Source organism: Musa acuminata, chromosome BXJ3-3 (genome assembly GCF_036884655.1).
Source record: "Musa acuminata AAA Group cultivar baxijiao chromosome BXJ3-3, Cavendish_Baxijiao_AAA, whole genome shotgun sequence".
In the NCBI taxonomy this organism is placed as follows: Eukaryota; Viridiplantae; Streptophyta; class Magnoliopsida; order Zingiberales; family Musaceae; genus Musa; species Musa acuminata.
The window spans coordinates 36,603,806-36,623,390 of record NC_088351.1 but is presented as its reverse complement, the minus strand read 5'-3'; the positions used below and the strand labels follow the sequence as shown (position 1 = coordinate 36,623,390).

Below are 19,585 nucleotides of genomic sequence, written 5' to 3'. Positions count from 1 at the left end.
CATTATTATCATCGTCGTCATCATCAATAGTACTTTATTTCAGAAAATTTACCACAGCATAAAAGTCACACAAGCTGACAAAATTCAACGACATAAGCTCATAAAAATCCGAATCGTCGGGAATCCGAACATTAACTCCGCCGTTCATTAAAGATCACGAAAGGATTCGGTTGGTTTCAGGTCCGCACAACCATTTGCAGGAGCAAGACTTGCATGTGAACGCTCATGTCCCAAAGTCAACCTCGTGCTCCATTTAACTCGAGTCAACCTTTGCCGTATGAACTCCGTGGAGCGAAGTCAAAACTCGAGCTCTACGTTCATTTACATATTCTCAACAGTTATTATATGCGTATGATCTAATCTACCATCGTAATAATACATATTTAATATTAATGATGACGATCAATACATATTTTTGTTCGTCGACTCGAAGATGTCTTCCGGTCAAGCAATCTCAGTGTACGATATGGCCGTCTCAGGTGTAGCGCATTGACTTGACAATGACGGGTCAAAATGGAAGAGGGGAAGGAGAGAGAGAGCAGAAGCGGCAGCACTTGCGCCAACCTTTCTCTTTCCCATTCCTCCAATTTCCCCACTCTCGGCCTTCTTCCTGACTCTTTCCCCTGCTGTGCTCTTGTTTTCAGCTCTCTCTCTCCCCGGGAGACAGAAGGCACAGCAGAGAAGTGGAGGAAGGGAGGGTGAGGCCGGCAGAGTCGGGAATGGGGAATTGCTTCACTTTCCCTGCAAGATCTCAGAGTACTCCTCCTGACACCAGGCCATCCAGTCCGGGTATGTGTTACTGGATCAGAAAAAAGAAACACATAAGCTTCTTCAAGCGAAAAAAGGTTACCTTTTTTTTTTTTTATCTTGATTTGGTTATGGCTTCCTACTTTTCGTTCGCTTTCCCTTTCTGGCCTTGTATTTGTGTCTCTAATCTGTATCTTCCCCTGGTCGGATTGGAGAGGATGAAAGCTTTTCTTCTTCTTGTGATGCTGTGTTGTAATTTGGCTTGGTTTGGTGCGACTGCTGCAAGATTAGTTTGTTCTTATTTAATTTGTTCTACTTTCGATGCTCTCCACAAACTTAAAGAGTCCTGCAAAGATGAATGCTTGAGTTGTTCTTTCCTTTGTTTTCCCCAAATTATTTGCTTAATGACCTTAATACAATCTGAATTCAATCTTGGAATTCCCAATCAAGATTTGATTTTTGACCTGGAGATTCACATATATCTGCAATTCCTTCTCCGACTTTACTGTCCCTTTCGTCGCTTGTGGACACATCTGGGTGTTGCTGAGAGAAAGATGACCTGTTTTCTCTCCATTTCAATGTCTTCCTGTCTTGGAATTGCAGGGCACTGGAGATCAAAGGCCAGTAGTAGTGCCAACACCGAGAAGCTCTCGACCTTCGACAGCAGCCACTTTGGTCAGTCCTATGGCAGTTTCGCAAGCGCCGACGGGGAACTTCGCGAGGGTCGGATCCTGGAGGTGCCAAATCTTCGAGTGTTCACGTTTGCGGAGCTGAAGACTGCCACAAGAAACTTCAAGCATGATAAGGTTCTTGGTGAAGGTGGATTTGGGATAGTGTACAAGGGATGGGTCGATGAGAAGACTTTGAATCCTGCAAAGAGTGGACTTGGCACGGTGGTTGCTGTCAAGAAATTGAACCATGAGAGTGTTCAAGGGTTAGAGCAATGGCAGGTAATTGTCTTTAAGCTTAAATAGAGGTAGAATCCACCATATTTAGTTTTGATGCTTGTTTGGTCTTCTACTAGTCGAAATAATGTTCTTCCACTTGCGCATTTTAATTAACCCGTATTTGCTATATACGTTTCGTTTCCCTTTTTTCGCAAATGGTAAATGGTGAACACATGATTTGATATGAGATTTTGATTCCATTTATCGTTCGTAAATGGGGCTGATACATACCATCACTCGAGGTTTTAGGTTTTAAAACTTGTCGGATAAGGTTTTGAACCCTAAATCCTTGGCTTGACAAGTGGATCTGCTATACCGTCATCGGACCAATGTATTTGCAGTACAATCGTATCTACATAACACTTGAGCGTATGTACATTATTTCCTTTCTTGTTTCATGTATACCAACCAGTAGCATCATTTTTTGCTCAATTTTCAATGTTTATTTTGAGGTTTCTTTACTGTAAGACAAATTAAGCTCAGCCTTATACTGAGTTGATTGATAAGTTGGATCGAATACTACTACACTTTTATCACAAATTGAGCACAAGAATCATTGTCAAAAAGTATGGTTTGATAGATAGTTATCAGTTATATCTTTAATGCATTGAAAACAACACTCCTGTTTAATAAGGATTCTCTATCCAAATCTCAGCATCCTTTACGCAGCTGAACATTTTGATTTCAGCATTTAGGGAGTATCCGAAGAAAAAGGGTCAAACGAAAGAAGTTATGTTTTATGTGAATAATAAAGAGAAAACACCATATACACACTCTTGTATGCTACCAATGAAGAGAAAACATACAAGTTATGTTTTATGTGAATAATAAAGAGAAAACACCATACAAGTTATGTTTTATGTGAATAATAAAGAGAAAACACCATATACACACTCTTGTATGCTACCAATGATAATTGCAGTAGTCGGTCGGTATCTTGAGAAGAAAAAGATTTCTGTTTCTTGTGTTCATTCTACTTAATCCAGCTAAAAAAGAAATCTGTTCCTTAAAACTGCAGTCCGAAGTGGACTTTCTAGGGAGGCTTTCGCATCCCAACCTCGTCAAGCTCTTGGGTTATTGCTGGGAGGACGTGGAGCTTCTTCTTGTATACGAGTACATGGCGAAGGGCAGCTTGGAGAACCACCTCTTCAGAAGTGAGTTTTATGAAGATGCTGAATTTTCTACTAATTCAAAGATCATAGAATTAATAGAATTAATAGCCTTCGAATACCAGTGATACGCAATTTCTTTTTCTCTTTTTCTTTGAAATATTTTACCTTGCAATTCCACATTACTGAGATTTTTAAACATGGCCACATCAAGCTATGCATGATACTGGTGTGAGTAAATGAGATTTGACAATAATGTTAGCCACTTTTCTGATATCTCATAGCAATAATATGAAAGTGGTAAGCCTATCGTCTAATGCTGCAATGATAACGACTAAAGCGTCTTGTTTCTTATTTTTCTTCTCTTCGAGACAGTTTATGTTCTTTCGTTAGGATACTTAAAGTATGTTACCTCAGTAATTAAGCATTTTATTTCGGTACTAAAAAATGAAGGGATATATAGGACTTCCTGTCGTTTAAATAAAAAAGGTTATATTTAGAGCTCCCTGAATCAATTAAGACAAAATATTCAGCTAATGCTAGAACTTATACATTATGTGATCAAACCCCACTCCGTCAAGATTTGTATATCCTTAGAAGTGAACACATGATCTTTGTTGTTCTCAAGTATTAAAAGAGTCTAAGAAATCATTTGCATCAAATTAGTCTATAAAGTATTTGAGAAGACCATTTCTTTTCTGAGCACAGGAGGAGCAACATTTGAGCCACTTTCTTGGAGCCTAAGGCTGAAGATTGCCATAGACGCAGCTCATGGCCTTGCATTCTTACATGCATCAGAAAAGAAGGTCATCTACCGCGACTTCAAAGCTTCTAACATCCTCCTTGACTCGGTAACACTCTTCCTTTCAGAAATCCATATGCTTCTTTAAAGTCGGTGATCTGATTATGTGTTTTACTCCCTGTGAAGAACTACAATGCGAAACTCTCGGATTTCGGTCTAGCAAAGCATGGGCCAACTGATGGAGACTCGCACGTCACCACTCGTGTCATGGGCACTTTTGGATATGCGGCACCAGAGTATGTCGCAACTGGTATGTATCATTGAGTATTTCTGCTCGCTGTAATCACTACATATCTTACACAAATCAATAGTTCTGAGTACTCAATTAGAAATCAGAATTTTCGTCACATTCTCAAATGGCAATTTGTAGTCCTCTGTAAGTGAGCCACATCATAAGCTTCACTATTCAAACATTCGAATTTGCCCATCATGAATAGTGATGAAAAGCTACTTTATTATAAATGGAAGACGCAATGTGTAGAACTAATGCATGTGGTCTCTGTCAATATAGGATTATAGAGACTTTCAGTGGCTCAAAAGTCATTAATTATCAGCATTACCGTGGCTCAAACGCTCAACCACTACTTATTATCATTAGATAAGAACTCTTTTTCGTGAATGGAATTATTAGATATTTTGGACTCTACAATCTTATATGATACTTGTTATTTCTTATGGTCAGAATGTGCATCATTCGTGATGTTAACAAGTTGCCTTTGTTCATCCAGGTCATTTGTATGTGAAGAGTGATGTGTATGGTTTCGGAGTTGTGCTACTGGAGATGCTTGCTGGTCAGCGAGCTCTTGACTCTAATCGTCCAAGTAATCAACACAATTTGGTGGCATACGCTAAGCCGTTGTTAGCCGATCGGAGAAAGTTGGGACGACTAATGGACCCTCGGCTTGAGGGACACTACCCTTCAAAGGGGGCTCTTCAGGCAGCTCAGCTCACTCTAAAATGTCTTGCTAATGATCCTAAGAGCCGCCCATCCATGAAAGAAGTTGTTGAGACACTGGAGCAGATCGAAGCCACGAAAGGTAGATCTAAAGCGGCTAACAATGTATCCCGGCAGACTGTGGCTGGCAGTCGCAGCCATCTTTCATCATGCAACCATTCACCGCTTCATCCGAAGCATGAAATCCAAGAGACAGATGGTGGCACAAGCTTCAGTTAAATAGGAATTTTTCCTGTAAAAAATCAGTCAGATAGTTTTGTATGTTGTAGTTCTGATTGTGGTTCTTCTGGCAATGATTTATTCGACATTGGTGACTCAAATCTGACAATAAAATGAGGGTTTTGGTTTGTACTTCGATTATTTAACATATGGAATTGTAGAAGATAAAAGAGTGTTCTTCACTTGTAAGAGCAGTGCCTTCCTTTTTATGTAGTACAAGTACTGCAATGTTGTTTTTTCATACAGTCAACCTTCATTGATGACTTCCTGAAAACTGAAGGCATGGCTTCTTTTTGAATCTGTATAACTTTAAGGGTTCCAAACCTCCAATCATCACAATGGAAATTTCTTTTGTTGGCTATAGTCAAGCCAGAAAAAACACAGAATCAAGATTTGTGAGGCCAGCAGAATTCTTGGACAAGACTCCATACCATGAATTGTGGGTTAGTGGTTTGACTCTTGCACCAAAGTATTAAAAAAAATATAGAATGCAGAATTCAATGAACAATTGTATGGTGAACCTTATTCTTGGAAGACTAAAGAGTAAAACTTAATTGGAGTCAACTGTCAGCTCTGACCTTTAGGGTCTCTTCTCCACTGAATGAATCTGTCTCCCCCCATCTCTCCACAAGTAATGATGGCCTTTTGATCCTCCCATGAGAAGATGAGGTGCAATGACCACAAAAGGGGAGGGTTGACCACAAGTGATTTGAATTTTGTGACACTTTGCACTTTCAGGCAGAAAGGTTTGGAAAATGAACTCAGAATAAGAAGATAAAAAAGTTTCAGAATCAAAAGACTAAGACTTTTGCTTGCCCACAAGTTGAAACCTCATCAAGTGCTTTGGGGTTGACTTGCTGATTGGCTTGTGTTAAGCAAACAAATACCAGGAAGGAGAGCAATTGGCTTAAGATCAACAATGTCAACCTATAATATACATATTTAAACTTGTCTCTGTTAATATTGTTTGAAATTAAACACACTATAGGTCATGAGACTTTATAGGTCTTAAAGAGACGAAAAAGTTAGACTAGTGCTCAGCTTCCACTTGCTCAGAAAATGTTCCAAGTTAGATTTGCATCATCCTCAAAAGAAGGTACATTGACATCATTATGTAACCAAGACAACCTGATAGGAAATATCTCCATTTGCAATGTAATATCTAGGCAATCATTTTGGCATTTAGAACATAAGAAGTATACAAACATTTTGAATAATGGCCAAGAAGCAGATCAAAGTACATAACCCACAGAATGCTGATATTGTCAATCAAAGAGCACGTAAATGAAATTAGGGTACTTATTATCTGATAATAAGCATCTACAAGTTACTTACACAAACCCATGGCTTAAGTTTACAAAATCTGATGGAACAACAAGCATTAATCTCAACTTCATGCTGTAATCTAACTAAAATAACTCATCAAAGCACAAAACATAAAACTGCACAAGGTTCCTGCACAGTAGATGAATATGAAAATTGCTTAAGTGTACATTCTCTTTCACACTCCAATGGGAAGTATTTACTGCTCTGGAGCTCTGCTCACGAGAGGTGTCTGACTTAGAATGGATGCATGATCATTTGGTTGAGATTTGCCAAGAACATTCAGAGCTTTCATTCGTTGCAACTCCTTCCCTGCAGAAAATTAACAGATACATCATAATTTGTCACAAGAAATGCATTGCATTCCCCCAATAATCAATAAACAAAACAGCAGTCTATGGCTATGTTAAGAGAGAACTGTTAAGGTAAAACGGCTTTTACATGGAATTATTAACAGATTAGTACTACAAACATTTTACTAAACATCTGAATCACCTTCCTCCAACAAGAGATGTATGGCTCTTTTCTCCAATTCAACAGCATGCCTACTCCGGCCAATGGCAGATAAAGATCGTAGCACTGATACAATCAACAGATCAATTAAGAAGCTTGCAATATCAAAAAAATTTCAGATTTATTGTAATATACCATAATCTAAATGCAAATTACTTTGGATATAATCTTCCTGGTATGACTGATCACAGGTCTTTAGGAACATCTGCAGCCTAAGGAACCTGTCTTTCCAACCTTCCTTATGCACTTTGTGAGGAGGATCAGCAAGAAAAGGACACTCAGTGGCAATGGCTGAATCTTGTGGTTCTGGACCTGCCAATCTAGAGATGGATTTCCCATGTGAATGGGGAAATGATAGCCCCATAGACGATGTGGCCGGGGATGTAATTGCATCAGAAACATATAATAAAGAAGAAACCACCTTAGGCTCCTGAATCAGTTCTTTCTGCATATTAAGCCTTTTTGTGCAGTTACTGCTTAGCTTCCTTAATTCTGGAGATTCAGCATGATCGATATAGACACAAGCACCCATCTTGCCTTGTTCAGTCTCGAGCTTCCTACGTGTATACACCAGATTTGCAAGTGGAGAAACTTTTACTTGGGGCAGATTACTGGAAGGACTAGGTGGACCATCAGGTTGCTGCCTCTTGGTTCCAACCACCTTCCCAGATTCATGGGTTAATCCCTTCCCACAATCCTTGGGAAGAGAGGTCAAAAGTGGCTTGTTAGTTATGTTCTTAGATTCATTTGGCAACTCCCTTAAAGCCACTTTCTTAGCCAAGAGAATTTGTTCGTCCCCCACAGGCATCATACGTCCACTAACAAATCTGCACTCATTGAACTTATCAATCATTAATAAATTTTCATAAGAAATGTCAGGTTCCCACTCACTCAGCACAAGCAGAAGCTAGTGGGACAAAAACAGTGAACGAAAATTAGACATATTATGCAAACTTCCACCAACAAATGGAAAACAGCTGACGGGCCAGAGAAAATGACCTCAAAATAGCTTCATAGTCAACATGCTTAACTATTTCTAGAGTCTAGACACAAAAAAGCCACAGAAACAGCTCTCATCATTGGAAGTTCAACATAATAATGTCAGGTTCTCACTCACTCAGCATACACAGAAGCTAATGGGAAAAAACACAGACTGAAAGTTTGATATATCAAGCAAACTTCCACCAACAAATGGACAGCTGAAGGGCCAGAGAAAATGGCCTCAAAGCAGCTCCAGAGTCGGCATGCTTAATTATTTCTTGACAAAAAAGCCACAGAAACAGCTCTCATCATTGGAAGTTCAACAAAATCACATATTTCAAAAAGATAAATATGACAAAAGATGAAGACAGACAGGCATATTCTACAGAGAAAACCCCATTAAAGACTGCCCTGAATACTCAGAAATGAAAACACATAATCTATGGTCTCTTGGCTAAGCATGAAAATAAAACACAAAATACAAGATCAAGTTACTCTACCAAGATCTCAATAAAAAAAATCAGCTTACAGCAACATTGACTCGAGACACCTGACTCGAGTACCCAGCAAGGCAAGCACAAGGTACTTTCATTGCACCAAGGAGAGGCCATTTAAAATGAATTACATCTTCTGTGCTACAGTCCTAAACACTATAAAGCCCTCAATAGACCAAATATGTCAAATCATATGCCAATTCTTTTCCGAACTCCAAGTGGTCTAACAAAATCTCCACCCCTCACTCCCCCCTTCGTATCTCTTCATCTTGTCTGGTCCCTATTAAAGATGCCCCGACAAACCCCAACTCCCTCCTCCCTCCTCCTCTTATGCTGCTGTTTGTGAGGTCAGCATATGGCGGTGCAGCCATAACTGCCGCTTGACTTGTCAAATGTGGCGATATAAGTTGCTTGCCTTACTGGTGGCTACAGCAGATATTGATGCTTGTCTGTTCAGTAATTGTACAAGTTCTATCATTTAACTGACAACATAACTGCAACAGCTTGCTCAGACAACTACAGCAACAATGATGAATTGATGATGATGATAGACTTTGCAAAGTAAAGAGACATTTAGGAAGATTAGGAAAACTAGTTTTCATATACTTTCTGAAGATCATACAATTTCTTTTGAAAAAATAAAAACTAGTTTTCTAAGAAAAATATATTTTGATTCCAATTATTAAACATAATTTTTAGTATCTTTCATTTTGCTAAGAAACTTCTGAAAGAAACATTTTTTTAATAATTAAATAAGCACTCAGTTTCTGGGTTCACTTTTTGCTATTGTCAATCTTGGCTTGCTGTTCACGCAGTTGATGATCTTGACAAATATTAGTTACTAATGTTAGAGGAGTATGAAATGAAGACACATTGATGACAAAAAGATGGTCAACATTGTCATGTAAATATACATTTAAAAGTGTTCACAGCAAGGTCTGCCGTACCAGATCGTACCGCCCGGTATGGGCAGTATGTACCGGTCCGACATACCAGCGGTACACAGACCGCCCTGTATCGGTCCGCACTGCAGCAGTAGCACTGTAGCACTATAGTAGTGCAGCGTAACACTGTGGCAGTGCTACAGTGCTCTGTACACCTGGGTGTACCGAGCGGTATACCGTACCATACCGGTACCGAGCCCGAGTCAAAACGCCGGTACGGTACGGTACAGCAGACCTTGGTTCACAGCATGCAAATATTTCTGCTATAGTTTGAGAGTTGAAGTTGTTAAAACATGTATTGGATATTCAATATACAGCACAATAAGAACTTCAACTTGGCAAACTTTTGAATCTAAAACTTCTTTTATTGTTGGATTCAGCTGTTGACTTGTCAAGTAAATGTAAAAAGAGACCTCAATGAAGAACTGCATTTTCATTAAAGTTTGACTTGGAAATTCCAATTGGACTTAAGTCTTAGATCAAAATTTAGATTTCATTGAACTAATAGGCCATTACATTGCAAAAGAAATTTATTCATTTCTGTTCATGCATGTAAAATATCTTGTTTCAATTCCAAGTGTAAATTTGCTCTATTATAGGATTTACCAAAGTAGATATCTACACAAATTATAGCAAGTCCCAGTGACTTTTCATTATCAATATCATATATTCAGCTTCTAGTTCATGATTTTTGAAAACAACTTAACCATGTTTCTTGAACTACATAGGAATATGTTTGATGTATGACTGATTTTTATTCTTGGCCTGTAGTTTATCTTAAGACAAGTTTCTGAATAGTCAATGCAATAGCTTCTTATTACATTAACATGAAGTTGATATGATATTGTGTTCTACTATTGCATTCATACTTATACTCATGCAATGTGTTACACACGACAATGTCTGGCCTACAGGAAATCTATCAATTCCCTTTGCATATATCTGCTTGTATTGATGGAAAAATAATGAGTAAAACTATTAGTTCCCATACATGAACACAGGAATAGTGAATAGTTATTAAAAAGGAATTATAGGTGAGCTGAAGTTTATTTAAAATAACATGAGTAGACTGATCAAGTTATATGAGTCAATGTTTTCCAGAATGTTAACCTTAAACTTTGGTTCTGGAGAAAAGGTAACATTCGCTAACAATGTAACAAATCAAAACTGACTAATTGAATCTAAAGAAGCCTTTGTTGTCCAATTAAGCATGTCTATATAGTTTCATCCTGCCATATTGTCTATGTTCAAACTGTCTTTATGTACACTATATAATTAAACAAACATATACTTAAGGATAGAACCGGTCATAATGCAAAGATATTAGCTACCAACCACACATAATGTGACACTTAAAATTCAGTATATTAAGATTGCTTGGAAGTAGGTTCTCACTCTCGAAAATTAACTGTTTGAACACATTGCAAGACATGTTTGAGAAATGGCAATAATGCATATCAAGCTTGATACAGTGAACCACTTGCATACGATTGCATTCTGAATTTTGACAGCACATTATGATATGACATCTGTTAATGACCACTGCTATATATGTATGTATATATATGTATATATGTATGTATATGTATATATGTATGTATATATATATGTACACACACACACACACACACACACACACACATATATATATATATACACACACACACACACACATATATATATATATATATAAAGAGTGGAAACCATGAAAGAAGGAGAAACAAAAGAGAAGAAAATTTCTTGATTTTTTACGTTTGTTCCTATGGTGCCACATCACCAAGCATATTCTTCCAGTCTCTCCAGTAAAATTTTATATCCTAATCTTACTTCAAAGTATCTTTAGCTTCCATCATATTATCTTTCAACTGTCCATTATTTTCCTTAATTTTTGTATACTTTCAAATTTAAAATTCTATGATTCTGCTTGTGAGGTAATGATGTGTTGTACATTGGCTCTCCCTATACCTCACATTGCAGGGGGCATCAAGCATTGGGCCAACCTCACTAGTCGATAGTGGAGGTCTTGATTGAATAATTAACTAGCTTCTCCCCAACAATGATAGGATGAATGCAACTGAATGGTAATAGATGAGACCCACTAGTCTATAGGATTAATAAACTATAATTTTTTTAACAGAAGGAGCCCATTAATAGATGAGACCCACAAATTCTAGAAAGCTGAAAAGAGAACAGAAGAATCATCTAAGAAGAAATATGATATACCAAGACCTATACTATCTCCCAGATACTTACAGCATGGTTCTAGTTTCTAAGCTTGTTTAGATCAACCAAGAATAAAAAAATGTTAGACCAGTAACAATCTACCAGGGTAAGAAATGCATACTATGAACAACATACCAGGGCTTGAAATGCACATAGTCCTTATTCCTTTTTGCTTAGACAAAAATGCATATTTATGCTAGAATAGCTACAGTGGATTTAGAATGGATAACTGTAACAGCTTGCTTATAAAGAAAGAACAAGATCAGAGATCATACCAGTGTATCAATTGGATGTAGTAATACTATAGAAGGACAATCCACAAATAGACTCTCGCGAGGAAAATCAATGATACATCACATATGTCAAGCTAAAATGATACATTACTCCTTAAAACTTTACAAGCTTCTTGGTAGAACTTCTAATAGCCTCTGTGGAAGTAGATTTTCCTGGTACATATTTCAACTAACTAAAAATGTCACAAGACTCTTGTTGTTCAATAAAGTTATTTGGAGATAACGTAATGAACAAGTTCACTAAGATGAAAATCAAGCTAGTTAGGTGCATATAAGAAAGAAACCAAGAGAAAGAAATGTTTGCCAACTAGTTATGGAAAAGGTGTTGACACTGAAAAAGTTTGAAAATGCAATAAGTATAAATCAAACTAGTAATCTGTGACTTGCTAGTTGTCTAAAAATTATTATCGCAGGATGTTAGGTTCTCTTGGTTCATTGTACTTATTGATGCCTTTGAGATGAAAATCTTTCCCCATGGCACAATCATCATCTCCCACTCTTTGTAGACTTTACCAAAACCTAAAAGAATTTTAAGCATATGATCCTTGGTTACGTGAACTTTTATAACATTCATTAAGATAGATATATCATTGAAGACCCTCCCTCACTTAAACTTGGTTGGGCTAGAATCTATGAAGTTTAAGGATCAACATCTAGGTGATAGATCGATCAACGATAAATTTTATTGACTCTTAATCTTCCATGAGACCTTTTTTATTTTGACTATGTTGTATACACAACCACTATTAATTAATTTGGACATAAATCAAATCATGGACCATTCCTTTTTGGGCGATCAAGGTGCCATAAAGGGCTTATCACACGGTAAGTCCGGTTCTTTTTTATTTCTTCTTAACCCTAAAGAAACCTACTCGCGCATGCAATTTCTTTTCTCATCTCTCATACACACCTCCCTTGTGTCACTTGCCCTCTGCTCCCACTGTCACCGCTGTCAGCTCGTCGGTACACTTGGTACAAACACACCACCAGCGCCTTGACATAAGCCTATACAAATCAAGGCCCTTGCTTACTAAAAGGAACCCACGGTTTCTACAATCCTCAGAACTTGCACTAAGAAAATACAGAACACCCCCAAAAGAATTAACTTCAACTGGAAACGTGGATACCTAAACCAAGAAAACTAAGAATCTTTACGGAGATCAAGAGCACAAAACATATTTGTTCAAACTGAATCACAAAAGAGAACAACATAGTGCCGAACTTGCAGTGAGAAAATAAACATAACAAACAACGATCTAACTTCAATCGGCAATGTGGGCACCTAATTCAACAAAACTAACATCTTCCTACTACAAACAGAAACGCCAGAAGACAAAATGCACTGTCGCAAGGCAATACCCACAAACTCTTGGATAACTACTAGAAGCCAACCAATCATTCTTGCGAGAAGGTGCGGAGAAATAATTCAAAGAAACAAAACTAAAGTGGAAACGACAATTGGCTTAATCGATCTGTCCATACCTCAACGAAATGCCATCGCGGGCTCACGGCTAGCGAGCGAGCGAGAGAGAGAGAGAGAGAGAGAGAGATTTAGGGCTAGTCGAAACTTGCGCTCGATTTGGGCGGGACAATGCTATGTATGCGTGCGAAATCACAGAATTCGCTATGCTGTCGTAATCTCCACCGTCCATTTGGATTACTAAGGGCGCGAGAGGACGTGGTGGCTTGCGAGCCGTGGCGATGGGGTGTAAACGATAGTGGACGGACAGGATGCAGTTCTCAGGGAGATCGAACGGCAGATCTGGTGAAGGCATAGGGATTCATATGCGGACATAAAGAAAATTTTCCGTTTCATTAAATAACACAAAGGGCATATTTCAGCTTCTCAAATCGTGGTTATGTCTATAATGAGGAGTTAGTCCAACTGATCGATCGTTGTTAATGAGAAGAATTCACTCTATATAATAGAGTGATTCGGCCAATACGTGACCTACATCTATTTTTAGATTTCTCATTCAACGAGATCTTCATTTACTAAAGAAGAAGAACACAAAGTTTGAATGAGTTAGAGATTTTAATGGCACGGAAGATAAAATATTTAGAAATCATATATAGTATAAATTATTAAAATAATTTTTAATCTAAAAATAAGATTTTAAATATTTTAAAAAATATATATATTTATTTTTAAGAAAAGGCATATAACATAATACAATTCCTTGTTAACACTTCACTAAGATAATTTTTTAATTTATATATATATTTAATCTTTATATTTATTTAATTTATTGATAAAGATAATATATCACATAATCTGAATTGTTAAATATTTATTTTATAAATTTTATTAGTAAAAAAAGAAATAAAAATAATTATGCTTAAATTGGAGGATTTATTACACATTCCATTATAGTATTTTTAACTAAGTTTTTTTGTGACTTTAATTATTTAAAATTTCCAAATTTTAATCCTACACTCAGTTGGACTAATAAGAATCTAACCCACAGGAGAAACGTACGTGGGCTTGCGGCCCATTCCATTGCATGATCCGCGTCCGCTATTCTTTGAGATTCGCGCAGTAACTTATGATCGTCAGCCTTCGCATTGCTGATCCGAATTCAGTTTCCTTGTCCCGAAGGCTCTCAACCCCGTTGGTTGCAGCAGGAAACGACGCACTCCGCCCCTTTCCGCTGCTCCAAGATCCAAGCAATAACCCTACATCTACAGTTCTTCGTCGATTCGAAGCCGATCTCTGCAAGCCATAGTCGTAGATTGAGGGACGACCTCTCGATTCCGCTCATCCATGGCGCTTAATCTGCGGCAGAAGCAAACCAGTAAGCCTCCGTCTCTCCTCCCCGGATCTCAATCATTTCGTCCTTTTTGATCGTATTTTCGATCTTTGATCCGGTTATTTCGGTAGATCACATCGTCCGGATGCTCAATCTGAACCAGCCGCCGAACCCCGGCGGTGGGATCTCGTCGGGCGCCGGCGCCAACGAGGAGGTGTACAAGATCCTGATCATGGATGCCTTCTGTCGCGGCGTCCTCTCTCCGCTGATCCGCGTCAACGACCTCCGGAAGCATGGAGTCACCCTCTACTTCGGCATCGACAAGGAGCGCCAGAAGGTGCCCGACGTCCCCGCCATCTACTTCGTCCGTGCCACTCCCGACAACGTTGAACGGATCGCCGCCGACGCCGGCCGCGGCCTCTACGACTCCTTCCACCTGAACTTCTCTTCCTCCCTCCCTCGCCCCCTCCTCGAGGATCTCGCGCGAAGGACCCTTGAGAAGGACGCCGTCCACCGGATTTCCAAGGTCTATGACGAGTATCTCGAGTTCGTCTCGCTCGAGAACGGCTTCTTCTCGCTCGCTCAGCCGAAGACCTACGTCCAGATCAACGATCCCTCCGCTGGGGAGCGCGAGATCGAGGACATCTTGGAGAAAATAGTCAGCGGGTTGTTCTGCGTGCTTGCCACGCTTGGAGTTGTCCCGGTAATTCGGTGTGCCCGCGGTGGCCCAGCCGAGATGGTTGCATCTGCCCTGGATGCTCGTTTGCGTGATCATTTGGTCACGAGAAACAATCTTTTCATGGAGGGTGCTGGTCTTACGAGCTCATTCCAGCGTCCGATCCTCTGTTTGTTCGATCGGAATTTTGAACTGTCAGTTGGGATCCAGCATGATTGGAACTACCGCCCACTCATTCACGATGTACTGGGGATAAAGCTCAACAGGGTGACAATGCCTACAGAAAAGTCTGCCGTGAAGTCATATGAGTTGGATGACTCTGATCCATTTTGGGTCGCTAATAGTTGGTCTCCATTTCAGAAGGTAGCAGAGGAGATTGAGATCCAGTTGAGCAAGTACAAGCAGGATGCCGATGAAGTGAACAGGCGTACTGCTGGGAAGGATGGGGCTGAGTTTGAAGGGACATATCATATTGGCGATACAAAGCATTTGGCGAATGCAATTAATTCACTTCCTGAGCTTACAGAACGGAAAATGATAATCGACAAACACACTAACATTGCAACTGTCCTTTTGGGTGAGATCAAGGAGAGGTCTTTGGATGCTTACTGCACCCTTGAAACTGATATGCTGACCAAAGGAAGTGTAGATAGGAGTGCATTGCTTAGTCTTCTCAGAGGGAAAGGTACTAAGGCAGATAAGGTTCGTCTTGCAATAGCTTATCTTCTTTCTTTGGAGACCACACCACAAGCTGAAGTGGAATCGATAGAGACGGCATTGAGGGAGTCTGAGGTGGATACACGTGCATTTCATTATGTAAAAAAAATAAAGTCTTTGAATGCACAATTGACAGCCTCAGCAAGCTCTAGTAGCAGGAGCAACATTGTGGATTGGGCTGAGAAACTTTATGGGCAGTCCATTAGTGCTGTGACTGCAGGGATGAAGAATCTCTTGTCAGGAGGGAGAGAGCTGGCACTAACAAGGACAGTGGAGGACTTGATGGAAGGGAAGCCAAATCCGGAGGTTGATTCTTATCTTATCTTTGATCCACGGGCTCCAAAGACGGGATCTGGAGTGCAATTGAAGGGACCCTTCAAGGAAGCGATTGTTTTCATGATAGGTGGAGGGAATTATGTCGAATATAGAAGTTTAATGGAGCTGGCACAGCGCTCACAGCCAGTCAAACATGTGATTTATGGGACTACAGAGCTCCTTAATGGGACTGAATTTGTTGAGCAGCTTACTGAGTTGGGGCAGAAGATGGGTCTAGGAAATAGTGGAGTTACCCCACCCCAATGAGGAATAAAAGTATCACATCATGTGGTGTTACTTGAAGAGAGTTCTGTGAGATTGTTTGTATGCAGGTTAAGATCAAAGTTCAGCCTTGTAAACCAATCTGAGGTTTTGTGGCAATCCTAGATGGACTTGAACGCAGTGGCATTCTTCTGAAGTAATCAGCCATGTAGGTCTGCCACCTTATACCGTGCTCCTTTTCTTTCCCTTTTTTATTATAATATTTTGATGCCGTTAAGAACCTAGTGTTGGTGTTGTCCATGTGGCAAATTTGATTATTAATAAATCGAGCTACTTTTTTTAAAAAATAAATATAATCCGTATACTAGGAACTTCAGATGGCAGGTGCAATAGCATTTAGATGGTGAATAAAGTCTTCTTGAGTTGGTAAGAGGCTTCCACTTGAAGATATAAGTAGGTGTCTTTATTTTTGGGAGCATGTTTAAGTTTAAGTTTATGTAGGTGTCTTTATTTTTGTAACAATAAAAAGTTTAAGTTCTAAATTGAATTAGTATTAAGAATTAACAAGTGCATGTTCCCTTATGTAATCATGTGCGCGTTTTGTTCCTCGTGATGAAGCCATTTAAAATAGTTTTTTGGCCACTTTGTTTGGTTGATGTAGCTTTTTGCTAATTTGTTTTCATTGTGCCATATCAACCAACCTGACATGCTGATATTTTTATTTTGCACATCGGTTGGTTCTTTACATAATGGCACAAATCACATTTCTGGTATTTGTTTTATTTGTTCAATATGCAGCTTTGGTAGGTGAACATCAAGACATTTTTTCTTCTAACTACATTACTGTTAAAGAATTTCATGCATCAAAGAATTTTCTTTAATGATGTCATGGATTCTACTAGATATGAACTTATGAGTATTTGACAATCATACATTATGTTTGTAGACCATGGCACTTCATGTTCATTAAATGGTGTCAAAAAAACACATTGTGTTTGAAAAAGTAGGCATTGATTTGTACTGTCAACACTGGTAAATTAAAGTACTTATTAGTTAATTGTGCCAAAAGATAATCAATTTCCTTTAGCCATGTTAACTGGATTATTGTTGGTTCCAATTATTGCAAATTTAAAGGCTGAGATTTTCCCTAATGGCTAACTATTTAGGTAATATCTCTTGATTGAAGAGTACTACAGTCAGGCCTTATCCAAATAATTCATGTGTTGTATCATTTAACCAATATCTAATGCTGTATATATTGTATAATCTTTTTGTGCAATCTTTTGTTAATTTTTTGTATAGATTTTTGTCATCTTGACAGTTAAGCAGCTTATCACAGGTTAAGATATCTGATAAAACATGTCAATTGAGATATACATAATTATCAGTCTCGTTTTGTAGAATATCAAGGAGACTTGGTGATAACCAAATGCTAAAATTTGTTCATCTGGCCTCTTGAGAATAACATTAAAGAATCACTTGAGAGTATTTTTTCTTCTTTTAGCTGATCAGTTGGCCTTAAATATAAAAGAGCATTTGCAATGGATTCAAGGTCCCTGCCTTGTGGGGTTCCTTGATATTTTGATCATCAATATATCTGGGATTCTTGGACTAAAAAATCGTGTCTTAACATTTTCAGAAGTCTGTTATATTGGCTTTATTGATAGTAAAAATGTTATGATGGTAAGTTAGAATAAGTTACTTTTCACTTCTTTGTTCTTTATGGACTCGGCCTTTCTTTATTACTTGACTGAGCCAATTACATCACAAGCGCCAAGCCTACACTTAAGACTCCTTGTGAGCAACTAGTCTTCTTGCCGTTACAAGTCATGTTATGTGATCTTGGTACAATTGATATAAAGTAAATGCTTACCAGTTTTGATCTTGTTAACATAGGAAACATTGAGATGATGGCTACTGTCATTTGAGGACCATCCACAATCATTGCATAAAAATCTGGCGATCTTTGTGAATAGATATCATTTATCACCGATCTTGACCTTGTTAATAATATCATCAAGAAGATGGGTGCAATCGTTGCTTGTTCTTCTTGATGAAGTGAGTTCGTTGTCCTTGTTGATTGCACATTTGCTGGAATCAAGTTTTCAATCGTGCAACTCACGACAGAATCAATTGATGAACCTCGACCCCAGCAGTCATGGCCTGACCTGCACTCATTGACAGGTCCCATGTCAATGTTGCTGTCAACATGATACGTTTTGTCACTTGCAGTCTTTGGGAAATATTAGAAGTAATTGTAGTTTTTGGTTGGAATCAGCAATTGTTGGGAGTACTTTTTTTTTTTCTCCAAAATACATGAACACTGTCACAGATTATGCTCAAAATATATAGAGATTCATGTAAGTGCCAAAATCTGAGGTAAGAATATGCACAAACCTTAGTTGATGTTTATGTCGATAACTTGGACATGTTTGTATGGAGTTTTGTTGTCAATAAGGTTAATTATGAAATGTGTGTAAACTGTTTGTTTTTTTTTTCATCTTTTTTTTGGGGGGGGTTTAAGGAATTTTTAGGACTATTGATTTGAATTATGGGGATCTGTTTGCTGTATTTGTTTGTTTTTCACTTGTTTAAATTAGGTTTATCTACACTTTCAGATAGGATTTGTTTTCGACTATGCAGGCAATTTGTTGGGCTCAGGTTTATGATGCTATTTCCATCTTTCTTTTGTTGAATACAAAATGATAGCGGGTTTAGTTTAGTTTAGTTTTTTTAGTACTTTGTATGTGCTTGACCACCGGTTTCAGTCCGATTGATGAGCTCGGGTAGTAATTCCATAGGATTTATGTTTAGCATTATAAAATGGAGAGGTCTCAAATTAAGTAGGATTAAGGACCAATCGTGCATGTTCGATGCTATTTATTACCAGCTGATTCAAAGGTATATTTATAAGCTAGATGGTCAAGACTTCACAATAACGACAGGGTAGGTTTTGGGGGATTATTATTATTGGTGGAGGGTTGCTTCTAATGCATAGTTTGGCGTTTGGATATAGTCGAAGCGAACAGTGCATATATCAGACATATGTGGGCATGGTGGGGGTTTTTGCTAAGTAGAAACATCAACTGGTGACGACGAGTCTTATGGTAACATATTTGTTATAAGAAGATGTCGTGCATTTTGACTAATAGGTAAAGATTTTAATGATTGATAATAACAAAGGTCTAAAAACCAAAATTCAATCCGACCATGGCTTGGGTTGGATTATAATTAAATTACAACTTAATTTAAGATTGAGTTAAAACCAGCTAGTTTTGAACTAATTGTGGATTAATAATTATTCCATTAGATTGACTCGTAGACGAGTCGAGGGGAGATGGCATGTGGAGGTGTC

At 38.4% G+C, this 19,585-nt stretch overlaps 3 protein-coding genes across 5 annotated transcripts; 2 read left to right on the top strand and 1 right to left on the bottom strand.

Annotated features, from left to right (window-relative positions):
- Positions 1 to 493: 493 nt before the first annotated feature.
- On the top strand, positions 494 to 4,911 carry LOC135633217 (probable serine/threonine-protein kinase PIX13). The gene is made up of 6 exons (XM_065142427.1): positions 494 to 789; positions 1,351 to 1,697; positions 2,713 to 2,848; positions 3,512 to 3,654; positions 3,732 to 3,855; positions 4,334 to 4,911. Exons 1-6 carry the CDS (start codon positions 720 to 722, stop codon positions 4,777 to 4,779), a joined length of 1,266 nt encoding a protein of 421 aa, XP_064998499.1. The 5' UTR covers positions 494 to 719; the 3' UTR covers positions 4,780 to 4,911.
- Positions 4,912 to 6,060: 1,149 nt separating this feature from the next.
- On the bottom strand, positions 6,061 to 13,122 carry LOC135633319 (uncharacterized). 3 transcript variants are annotated; one of them, XM_065142647.1, is made up of 4 exons: positions 13,033 to 13,122; positions 6,772 to 7,442; positions 6,598 to 6,681; positions 6,061 to 6,414 (listed from the first exon to the last, which is right to left on the bottom strand). In XM_065142647.1, the coding sequence occupies exons 2-4, from the start codon at positions 7,424 to 7,426 to the stop codon at positions 6,302 to 6,304; spliced, it is 852 nt and encodes a 283-aa protein (XP_064998719.1). In that variant the 5' UTR covers positions 7,427 to 7,442; positions 13,033 to 13,122; the 3' UTR covers positions 6,061 to 6,301. The 3 variants fall into 3 exon arrangements, with proteins under 3 accessions (XP_064998719.1, XP_064998720.1, XP_064998718.1); XM_065142648.1 differs by lacking the exon at positions 13,033 to 13,122 and adding an exon at positions 11,533 to 11,693; XM_065142646.1 differs by lacking the exon at positions 13,033 to 13,122 and having other exon boundaries at positions 6,772 to 7,593.
- Positions 13,123 to 14,129: 1,007 nt separating this feature from the next.
- On the top strand, positions 14,130 to 16,514 carry LOC135633803 (SEC1 family transport protein SLY1-like). The gene is made up of 2 exons (XM_065143729.1): positions 14,130 to 14,345; positions 14,432 to 16,514. The coding sequence occupies exons 1-2, from the start codon at positions 14,315 to 14,317 to the stop codon at positions 16,273 to 16,275; spliced, it is 1,875 nt and encodes a 624-aa protein (XP_064999801.1). The 5' UTR covers positions 14,130 to 14,314; the 3' UTR covers positions 16,276 to 16,514.
- Positions 16,515 to 19,585: the final 3,071 nt, after the last annotated feature.